Source organism: Ictidomys tridecemlineatus, unplaced genomic scaffold (genome assembly GCF_052094955.1).
Source record: "Ictidomys tridecemlineatus isolate mIctTri1 unplaced genomic scaffold, mIctTri1.hap1 Scaffold_63, whole genome shotgun sequence".
Lineage (NCBI taxonomy): Eukaryota > Metazoa > Chordata > Mammalia > Rodentia > Sciuridae > Ictidomys > Ictidomys tridecemlineatus.
In genome coordinates this window covers 423,970-436,091 of record NW_027524348.1, presented here as the reverse complement: position 1 = coordinate 436,091, position 12,122 = coordinate 423,970, and the positions used below count along the sequence as shown (strand labels likewise).

General features: G+C 36.5%; 1 protein-coding gene across 1 annotated transcript in view; it reads right to left on the bottom strand.

Moving 5' to 3' along the window:
• Positions 1-3,424: 3,424 nt before the first annotated feature.
• LOC144374243 (uncharacterized) overlaps positions 3,425-12,122 on the bottom strand; it is a 138,955-nt gene continuing 130,257 nt past the window's right edge. Inside the window, exon 13 of the mRNA XM_078037165.1 lies at positions 3,425-4,009. Within this exon, the coding sequence (XP_077893291.1) occupies positions 3,977-4,009 (33 nt within the window). The 3' untranslated portion in view covers positions 3,425-3,976. The remainder of the gene's footprint in view (positions 4,010-12,122) is intronic.

The window sequence follows — 12,122 nt, the reverse complement described above, 5'->3', positions numbered from 1 at the left end:
AGAACACATGAAGTGATAGTAATAAAAAAGGAGCTATGTTGTACGTCCTTCAGGAAGGAGTATGTCTTTGAATTTACTTTAAGGTGGAGTCATATTTGAATGTTAGGAGCGTCATGGTTTGAGAACAGTGTAGGGTCACCACAGATAACTGCACAGGCTGGATATTGCACAACTTCAGGTGACATTATTCAAATGACTGTGATGCACTTCTCAGGGACTAGAGGGCATCAAGTTGGGAACATAGTTAGAGGTTATGTTTAGTATGGGTAACAAAGCCCCCAAACAATGATTTGATCATTAGGGGGTGTTTTTGGGCAACAAGAAGTTAGGGAGGCCTAGTTTATATGGTGTACTAAGCCATCAGAAACCACCCTGATGTCTCTCTTCTGCCATTCTATGTAGCTCAGCATAGTGGAGCAGAAATAGGCAAGCGGAGAGCCAGATGAAGCCAAATTGTCCATCCTGAAGTGCATCCTGGGGAAGGAGTGCCAGACAGCCAGGCAGGGCTCTGATAGTGAGATAGGCGGTAGGCTAGGTAGCAAGGTTCCTTTTGGACTTTCAGATACTGGGGGAAAATTCTACCTGAGAAAATCAATGATCTCAAAGAGGTAAATGAATATTACTTCTTTTTGGCCTATGCAAGAATGTTTGCATTTAATTTGAGATTCGTCAAGTAATTCTGCTTTGCTCATTAAAAAATTCTAAACTTTAGGGATTGGGGTTGCAGCTCAGTGGTAGAGCACTTGCCTAGCACATGTGAAGCACTTGGTTTTATCCTCTGCACCTCATTAAAATATATGTGTGTGTGTGTGTGTGTGTGTGTGTCTGTGTGTGTGTGTATACACACACATATATATGCATATACATATATACACAAATAAAATAAAGTGAAAAAAATCTAAACTTTAAGGATGAAATTTTGTGCTAAAATGAACCTATTTCTGTCACAATGATTTTGTTTCTCAAGCTAGAGCCTAGATTTCCACATGTGGGCTCCATTTCTCACATTGGTCTAGGTTAATTTTACCCCAATAGATTTTCTCACTCCTCTAAGCCAAGGAGAAAAAATATTCTCAAGAAAAAGGAGAAATCACATAACAATAAATCAATAAATAAATCTTAATGATAAGAGCAAAATCTAGTAGAAAAACAGATGGTAACTAGATGACTGATGAATTTTTTTAAATGTATTTTAATGAAAATGTGTGTGTGTGAATCTAAACTAAATTTTAGTGTCACATGAAAATTAGGATAGCTCACTGATTGAAAATGGAAACCATTTGTCTTAAATGAATACTGACAGTTGTCGGAAGTGACAGCTGAGTTGGAAGCACCACCTCCTACTTAAGTTGGGGCACATTTAGGAATATATGCCCTTATCAGACTGGGGATAGCAAGAGCCATAACAATCCCTCTAGGGGAAGTAGTATTTATTGCATATTTCAATTTCCCCTACTAATAATAGAAGGGATTAAATAAATGAAATCCAGAACTACTGCTATTTATGTAAATATACTTTAAGGAATCGGTAAAACAAGTCAGTCGTTATTCAGATATTACAAATAAGAAAATAAAAATGACTCAACATACTTACAGACCAGTGTCACAGCTGCAGTGGTGGAAGATAAGACAATGCTCTAGGAACCAGTAACAGAAATTTGATGTTCTGTGTGTGGACCTCATTTTATTTAATACTAACTATTAAATTAAATAGTAATTGTTTCTTTCATCATCACTGTGGGTGATCATCATTTAGCGTAGAGGATACAGATTTATAATTGCTTGAGTCCAGACCTGGTGAACATAAAATGATGCATTTCTCAGAGGGGGAATCCTTCCTCATGAGAGCTTTTAAACCTCCAACCTGAAGATTCTGTACACTTGACTAAGGAAGGCCAAGACATTCCACTGACGATGGAACCCTCTGGAATAAATAAGAACCAGGCCCACAGAGTCGGCAGCAGAAGAGCTGCGGGGCCCCTGCAGCAGCCCCGCTCTGGTTTGCACTCTACTGAGGCAGGAGGCTTTTGTGTCTCAAGCTGGAGCCTAGATTTCCACTTGTGGGCTCCATTTCTCATATTGGTCTAGGTGAATTTTACCCCAATATATTTTCTCACTCCTCTAAGCCAAGGAGAAAAAAATATTCTCAAAAAAAAGAAGAAATCAATGAGAGTACAATGGAGGAAATATTACCTGCAGAATTGGCTGCCTGTCCCTGAGAAATTGAAGATGTGTTGAAGCCTGCGAGCTCTTACACTGATAAAACGATACTGTAAATTTCAATTCACTTAAAGATAAAAATACACTGAGTATAATTTTTGAATAGGAGAAATTACAAATTTTCAAAGTATAAAAATGATCTTTTCTATTTATATTATTCTCTAATGCATTTTTCTGAAAATGATGAACATAATATTACCTACTTTTGACTCACTGAATAGAAAAAGATCATTAAAATGTTGGTACAGAATCTCTTCATATACAGCAGTTTGCTAAAGAAGGCTATGGTAAAGTGGAGCTTTTGAAAGAGGACTCATTTTTTGTACCAGCTTTTGGTGGAGGATTAGATTTTTGTACTGTGTAGCTGCACTGAATCCCTTAACCTGAAGCCTAGTGGCTGAAAACAACTCTTACCTATACTTCTCACAATGCTGTGTCCAACTGGTTGCTCTGATGCCTATTGGGCTCCCTCATGCAGCTGTCCTGGGTGGGGGGAGGTCACTGCATGAGTAGTTTAGCAGCTGAGAGACCCTAAAATTTGGTACTGGGTCTTCTTCTTTTTCTGGGGGTCCAGAGTTCCTCAAGAGCTGGGGGCAGTGAGGAAGGAGGTTGTGAAAAGCTCTGAAAGCTGGTGAGGTCTAGATTCTGAAACTGCCCTACATAGCTTCCTGTCACATCTTATAAAAGCCAAGGCAATTGACCAGGACAGCTCAGCATCAGAGGTGGGGGCAAATCCCACTGCTATTGGTATAAGGTTCACAAAATTACAGCTATGTTTTTTAAAGACCACAAATGGAAACCTTTGAAAACTTGATATTTCATATTAATTCTCCACCAGAGAAAAACCAAAAGCACACATATACCAGTTCTCTGTCCATTTTAAAGAAAGCTGATCTTCTGTGTTACCTTAGAATCAGGATGGTCTGATTCAAACAGCTTCCATTTTTATGGATTTAATTCTACATATTGTTTAACATAAATAAACAGGAAAACCACAAGATAAAAACAATTGTCCATCTGTACCTTTTTCAGTGTTAGATTCTGTATTTATTAAAAATTGCATTTTTATTCAATATAACATGATTTTTACAGAAGTTAAGGCTGAGAAACTTGATATATAGTAGTTCAACTTTTGGAAAATATTTTGTTTGACCTCAAATGGAACATTACTCATATGAAAGAATACATAACAAGATGATAGTACTTTTCAAGTTTTATAAAAAGCTTTTTATTTTAATCAATTTGTCATTCTGTCTCTGATTACATTCTTTTAATCTAAGGAGGTTAAAAGCAAATAGTTTTTAATCTTCTGCAATCATGGGTAGAAGGAGCTTCCCTCAAAGAAGAAAGCAGATATTATTTTTGCTTAATTTATGTGCTTTAAAAATATGTTGAAGCATATGAGCATTTTGCAAAGATAATTTAATAATTACTGTAACTTAATAATTGGCATCAGTTAAATCTTCTCAAGATACATTTCTTATTTGATAGAATTTTTGAAGTGAACTGATTTTATAATCCCTGTTGTTAGTTTAATTGGGCTAACTTTAAAGTGAAATCAATGAAGAACATTTTATTACTTTTATTTTTATGTGCATTCATTATTTGCTTCTGGAAGAATTTAGAAATTCCAATTACATAAGTGCCTAGCACTTCAGTCTGCAATTTGTGATGGATGAGAAAAAAACAGGACTTTTGGATATGTACACAAGTTACATAAAAAAAAACCTGGCACAGTTCCTGAAGTTCAGGAGAATCAAGGTGCTGCCATTGGATGCCACACGGGAACCTGTAGAGAGAAATAGCATAATCAAAGTATGCTCAGATGGGAGCAGGGACCGTCATGGTAAAGTTCATGGTAGGGGGTTATATCAGGAACTCATTTATCACACACGAAAGAAAATGAAATAAAGTTCCAGTTGAAGCAAGGTTATAGAACTAAACCCAACTTGGGGGTGACTGTCTGGGAAAATCTTTGTTCAACTGTATTTTGCCCTGCTGTTGCTGGCCTTTGAAGATGGAGAGGACCATAAGTAGGGATTGGAGAATGGCTGCAAGGAGCCAAGAGTGACTGCTGCCCAAATACCCAGGAGGACACGGGAACCTTAGTCTGCAACTGAAGGAACTATATTTCGCCAGTCCCAAGAATGGGCCTGGAAGAGGACCTGATGTTCCTGAGGGAAACAGGCCAGTGGGACCTCAGTTGTTCCTGCTGTAACTCCTTGAGCTGGGAACCCAGTTGAGTCCAGCTAGACGTCTGGTGCACAGAAACTGGGAGGTAAGGAGTGAGTCCTTTTTTAGTTTCTAAGTTTGTGATAATAGGTATGGTACCGGCCATGCTACCATAACAAAACCTCAAATATGTGCAAAGTGTTTTGGAATCTGGTGGTAAACTAAGCCTGCTGGAATTTTGAGGAGAATAATAATAATTTTAAAAGCCTTGATTGCTTTAAAGACTGCTATAACTATGGACCCTAAAAGGACTGCAAGGGAGTGCTCAGAAAAAAGAAAGCCTCATGTTATTGGAACAGCACGAAGGGAGACCCTTGTTCCACCATGCCCAGAAGCTTAGGAAAATGGTTCCCTGCAGTCCTTTAGGAGGTAGGACCTGTCACTGGTGACTTTACAAGTTGGGTTGAGGAGATGTCTAAGCAAAGTATTGAAGTGAAAACTGTTTTCTTCTTTATATTTATAGTAAAATTTTGGGGTGGGGAGAGAGAGGGAGAAATTGAGGAAAGAGCTGTCAATGTGGGAAATCCTCATCCTCTACAGATGTCAAAAGGTGCGAAAAATAAGAGATAGCTGCTCTGGAGGTTAGCACAAAGAGCTGAAGGGGTGGAGCAGTACAGGCCTTTACTGCAATCTCAGGAAGATGGAAAGGTCCCAGCACTCAACACCAGGGGTTCAAGTTATGCCTGTAGGTCTCCTCAGTCCTTTCAGAGAGCCACCAGGGAGCTTCTTGGAATGATACTTCAGCCACCCCAGAAGAAGCTGCAAATGGAAAACGAATGACCTCAGCAAGATGTGAGCACATGTTCTGTCTCATGAAGCATCCACAGGGGCCCACAAGGGACTGGGCTGTCTCATCAGCAGGAGAGCGGCCCATGGGAACGGACAGGGACAGACCTCAGGACAGGAAAGATGCTCAGAACTATCCAGATCTCTGGCAGGAGGGGGCTGGGCAAGCCACGCAGCTACTAACACAAGCTCCCTTCCATGCAGAAGCAAGAAGACACAGTGAAGCTCCCAGAGGGCAGAGATAATCCAGGTGGGATCTTCCTGGGCCCGGGGACTTAACGTAGAGGAATTCCCCCATTGGATTCAATTTTCCCCACATTTAATGAAGAATGCCAGTAACTGTCAGTTTTCAATCCCCATGTAACAAATTAGCACAAAGGTAGTGACTTAAAACAGCACAATTTTTTTGGAACCTATTGAGAGCCACAGCCAAAGTCAGAATGATGCCTAGCATATTGCCAGAGGGAATGGTTGAAAGGTGCTGCCAGCGAACCATTGAGATGATGATTTGAGTTAAGCTGTATATAATAGTTGTGGTGCTGGATTGATTGAGTTGTATATGAACCCTATGGGGGGGGGCGGAATAGGCTGGCTCCGGAAATCTGCCTCAGGCACCCAACACTTTGTAGTCATGTTGCAAGGCCCTTCTTTTGGAATTCTTTTCAGAGTTTATTGGAAATTTTTGAATGGTGACACGTCTTGTTCTCTAAAGATTAATTAATTAATTTTCAGCAGTAACTAAATTTCCAAAAAGCAAAGTATGGTATATAAATTTGGGCTCAAAATTAGACAAAGGTTATGAAAGGACTAGAAATCAAGTAGACATAATTTCCCATATGGCTTTTAACTGACTGTAAAGAACACTCAAGAAGAACATTTAGAATAGTTGAAATCAGTTGTAACTTCCCATATTAACTTTGCTTTTATAATTAGTTTGACATTATCTTAAAATCTAAGTACTTTCATATCATATCAAACATTTTAGCAGATAACACTAACAATCAGTTACTCTTAGTTTCTTTACCTACATTCATTGTATTCATATAACAATAATAATAATAATAATAATAATAATAATAATAATAATAATAATAATAATAATGTGTTAGGCACGATTCTGCTGCAAAGGTGTTTCTATCAAAATTTGTGTGAAATTACAAAAGGAAAGTAAGCTTTTACCTTGTAGGTTGAGTTCTGTTGCCTACTATAATAAGTAATTGCCTTTTATAATAAGGTGATTCTGTGCAGAGTTCTGTATTTGCTGTGATTCTAAATTTTTATTTACATTGTCAGAGAAGCTGACAGGTAAGAGGTAAGTTTCATGAGTTACACTTAGACCTAAAGACCTTGAACTTTACTGAAATTGTTTAGTAGCAATGAATCACAGCCCTTCATCACCTGAGTCCTTTTCATATAACCAGGACATGACTACAGCAGCAGCTGACTGTGTAGATTTTCATATAGGCTACAACTAAGAGCAATTATTAATCTCCTTACTATGAACAGCAACTCTAGAGTTAAAATGTTGACTTTCAAGAGAATGTACATGAGGCCAGAGACCTACCAGGTGACCCGATGATAGTGTACCACTCCAAACCAAATATTTCACAGTAGGAAAACTGTGGCTGATACCTAGAGTAGAGTTGGAAGGCATCAAATCCAGCATGGTTTTTTCTTCTATTGATAAACTTACAGATTTCTTCTGTAAGAAAAATTCTGAAGAAAGGAATTACCTTATTTTCATAGTCAATGTGTAACTGAGTATGTTTTTCTGCCTCTTCTGTTAGTTTTGGAATGCCCTTCAACCCTGACTTCTGTTTATCCTTCTCTTTACAATGAATGCTATCAGAGCAGTCAGTTACTTTTATGTTCATGGTGCATGGCACAGAGAAGGTCATGAAGAAATCTTTTTGTTGGAACAAAGAAAAGAAATAAATTATCTTACTGGATTTTGCAAGCTTAAAATTAATTTTGTAGTCAAACTTTCTGTATTAAGATTTTATTTATTGTTATAATGTTGGTGAATAAAAAAAAGCATTTCCTCCCACTGAACATTAATTCCCTTAACTATAATACTGGGGTATAATTTGACCAATCTAAAAACACTGTTGTAAAGATTAAATGAGATAATACAAATAAAGTTGATAATATAATAAGTAGGTATTATATAGTGTTCTGACTGTAAATAGCTTTATACCATTTAACTTTTATTATTTCAAAGGGATGTTATCAATCTATTAAAGAATCTAATGGAATCCCCTCATCATCCCCTCATCATTCCATAGCTTTAGCAAGCTCTTCAAACTATCTAAGCACAATTCACAATAGCTAAATTGTGGAGCCGACCCAGATGACCTTCAGTAGTTGAATGTGTAGGGAAATTTTGGTATATATGCACAATGGAATATGACTCAGCAATAAAAGGGAATAAAATCATGGCAAATAAACGGAGTTGGAGAATATAATGTTAAGTGAAGTAAGCCAATCCCTAAAAACCAAAGGCCAAGTATTTTCTTTGATATAGGATACTGACTCATAGTGGTGATGGGTGGGGAGCATGGGAGGAATGGAGAAACTTTAGATAGGAAAGGGGAAGAAGAGGACGGAAGTGGGTATGGGGGTAGGAAAGACTCTGGAATGAGTTAGACATCATTACCCTAAGTTCATTTGTGAAGACACGAATGGTGTGAAAATAATTTGTGTACAATCAGAGACTTGAAAAATTGTGCTCTATATGTGTAATATAAAATGAATTGCATTCTGCCATCATATATAACAAATTAGAAAAAAATAAATTAAAAGAAAAGCTACCTGTGTGCTCCATATCAAAAGTCACTCACTGACACTAGTCACATTTCCCCCCACTTACATATCATGATCCATTAGTGAAATGAAGTCTACTTATTTCATAGGGACTGATTTTATTTGGCGGGGGGAATGACTTGCCAAGGATTGAATTCAGAGGCACTTGAACACTGAGCCACATCCTCAGCCCATTTTTGTATTTTATTTAGAGACAGGGTCTCGCTGAGTTGCTTAGCACCTTGCTATTGCTGAGGCTGTGTTTGAACTCAAGATTCTCCTGTCTCAGCCTCTGGAGCTGCTGGGATTACAGGTCTGTGCCAAGGTGCCTGTACAATAATACATTTCAGAAGACAAAATATCAACTTTGAACGTTTTGACAGATCTAATGTCTTATAAGGAACTGACAAGATTCTTAGAACACATCCTATTTTCAATAGAGTATAATTGTTAAGATTTTTTTAAAAAAAAATCCTTATAATTGTATTTTTAAAAAATCCATGGGTAACTGGATGTGGTGGCATATGCCTGTAATCCCAGCTAATGGGGAGGATGAAGCAGGAGAATTGCAAGTTTGATGCCAACCTGGGCAAATTAGCAAGACCCTGTCTCTAAAAAACCGGCCAGGGATATAGCTCAGTGGTACAGAGCTTGCCTAGAATGTGCATGGCCCTACCTGGGTTTCAGCTCTAGAAATGAAAAAAGAGTCAAAATTCTATTTATCTGATTAAATAATGTATAGTAAAGTAATATACACTACAGGCCTGTCAGCATAGTTGTGAAATTAGAAATTTACTATTGATCAAAGTGTTCTCTCTAGGAGTAAAACTGAAATATCCAATTGCATTTCTTTTGTCCTTTAGTCTGTAGCTCATTTGCTGAGCTAGAATTAACGTTTTTGTTATATGTGCCATAAGTAAAGAAATTAATAGTGAGTTAATCTAATTTCTTAATGTGCTAGAGCACCTTAACAAAAAACATGATTCCTAATCTATGAATCATGTTCTTATATAACTATTTTCTAGTTTACATCTTGTACTAAAAGTTCAGCAGGGTCTATTAGCCACTTTAATGAAACCAGAGAGGGGAGAACATTTTCCATTAAGGGCGTTGGTCATAGAGAAACTATCTGATTACATGTAAACTTGTGGATATCAGATTAACACCATCTCTTTGTTTTCCATTACTCTGTTCCAATCTCTGACTCAAGGTGTTGTTGTTTTTATTGTTGTTGTAAAAAAAATTAAAAAGTAAATCTTACTTCAATCACTTGAGTCTTTCATGACATGGTACTATCATTCCTTAGAAAACAATGTTTATACATGTGTACACCTGGTTAAAATTTTTATTCTAGGATAAAAGTAATCATGGTTATTATAACTTCAGAGAAATAAGTAGGAAAAAAACACTAAGCAATTCTAAGACAACAGACAAAATGGACACAAACTGATTAAAAAAAAAGTAAAGATTTTGGAGGAGATCGAGCAAGGTGAAGCCATTCAATAGTTTCTGAAGACAGTCATATGACAGTCTTCTGTAGGGTATATATATATCCTTATAAATAAGGGTCCAGAATTTAATAACAGCATACCTGTGTAATGTAAGGTAACACATACTTTCTTTCTTTCCTTTTTTTTTCCTTTGGTACTGGGGATTAAAACCACAGGCGCTTTATCTACCACTGAGCTCATCGTTAGCCCCTTTAATTTTTTTGAGACAGCATCTCACTACATTTCTTAGGGTCTCACTAAGTTGTTGAGGATGATCTAGAACTTGTGATCCTCCTGCCTCAATCTTCTGAAGTTTCTGGAATTTCAGGCATGTGCCACAGTACCCAGCCAACATACTTTATACTTAAGGGATTTACCTAGAACAAGAATTGGATTTACATTTATAGAAAGCTTCTTCACTTGTATAGTGCTGCAGTCCGGCTGCAGCAATAAAGATGAGTCATTTAAACAAGGCTATTAGAAAATTACAGAACAGAAATAATTTCTTTATCATTGCCTTCCAATATTTTTAACTGGAAAGCAGAGTCCCAAAAACTTACAAAGGGAAGAACGTTTATAATGTGAACTCAGATTTTCCAACATGGGGCCATGTATGAATTCACTTTTTCATCTAAATAAACACAAGGCTAATATGTCCATTTAAAAAAAAATTTAAGGATAACAACATGTTTTACAATGAACAAGTAACAAAGGACATTATTAATGGTAATTGAACTAACAGATGGGATGTACATGATTTCCTTGTAAGACCTAAAAACTCAGCTAACTTCACAAGCACCTTACATTGATCACCTTTTGGAAGTACCAGCATGTACACCCACAGAAAAGTCATAAAGATGGTTGCTTGTTTGGATGTCTTATATCTGAATCCTCTAAGTTAAAGCTACATAAACCTAGCAGGGGTCTCTCTCAAACTCCAGTAATAATGTAAAACACCCAAAAAACAAAAAACAAAAAAAACCCAGAATTTGTGGCAGTGGTGGAGAAAGATATGACTTTCTTCAGAGACACATGAAGAACAAGGAAGGCGAGGCTTAGAGCAACTGCAGATGGGGGAAGCCTAGCAGGCTGCATTGTGGCTTATTTCCTGAGACGCTTCCATGAACTCCCTATTTTTTTCATTTCTCATAATGATAATGATGCTAACTTAAAATATCTCATGATTTACACTAAAGAACAAGGTTATTTTAGAAGGTGATGAGAATTTGTTAAAACCTGAATCAGGAAACAGGTTTTATTGCAAATGGTGAAAATTCAACTACCTTAAATAAAAATAAAGAACTTAGATCAATGTTTATATATAAATAACAATTTTCTTTTCATAGACCAATGCAATTTAATAGTCTTTCTAACAGGGTATAAGAGAGTAATGCACAAAATAATAACAGTACTGAACAGGTTCAGTACTAGGAAGAGGGACAGAGTAAAACACCCTAAAAAGAAATTTGGAGTAGTCCTGGGCAGAGAAGGGAAAAATAAAATAGAAATAGGCTCTTTTTGATTTTGTCTTGTGTCAAAAGAAAAAATAATGAAATCTCTCAGGTTTTTATTTCACTCCACAATTTCAGTTCCAGTTAAAATGATACAGAAGTACTTTGTTATAGGGGTTGAAAGCTTTTCATTTGACTATAAATGAGAATTATAAACATCAAATCCAGAACACCAAATATCTCAGGCATACTGTATGTATAGGGTTTCAACTATATTGGGTAATGTTGTCTCTCTTAAATTGGGTTCTGGACCCACAGAAGTTTATACTATTTTTGATAATTTTTCATATTCTGATATTTTATAGAATATTTTTCAATAGAAGCAATATAAAATTTTATATTTCCTCACATGATATTATTATAACTGTAATATAGTCCTCTTTATCTAATTATCCTAGAGATTTTTGGCAAACATTTTGTAGAAGGAAATAATTATATCTATAAAACTATAAACATCCATTACTAGTTAGAAAAATCAGAAGAATAAATGTCTACCAACTCTTCTAAATCCAATAGCTGTCTAACTGAATTGATTTTATTAGGGGCTCTTAATCCACCAGAGTACTATGTTTGGAAAACCAATAAATAGTTTTGAAGTGAAAAAAAATAATTATATTCTATTTACAAGCATAACACATGGTTGCCCTAACAACCTCATAAGGATAATAAATCTTAAGGTTTGAACTTCAGCATGATAATATTGAATTCATATGCTTATAGTCACACTGAACTTGAGTTAAGAAAAAGAAACAGAGCACATAACCTTTTATATCAAAAAGCAGGTGTCTGCGCCTACTAGAAGAGAAAGTAGGCCCCAAACTCCATTAGTCAGCGTAGGAACCAATTCCTCAACAAGACTCCTAAACTGCAAGAAGTAAAATCAAGAATCAATAAATGGGATAGAATCAAACTGAAAATCTTCTCCACAGCAAAGGAATCAATCAAGAACATGAAGAGAGAGCCTGTAGAATCAGAGAAAATCTTTGCCACATGCCTCAGATAGAGCATTAATCTCCAGGATATATAAAGAACTCAAAAAACTTGCAACAACAACAACAACAGCAACAAAACCCCACAGACA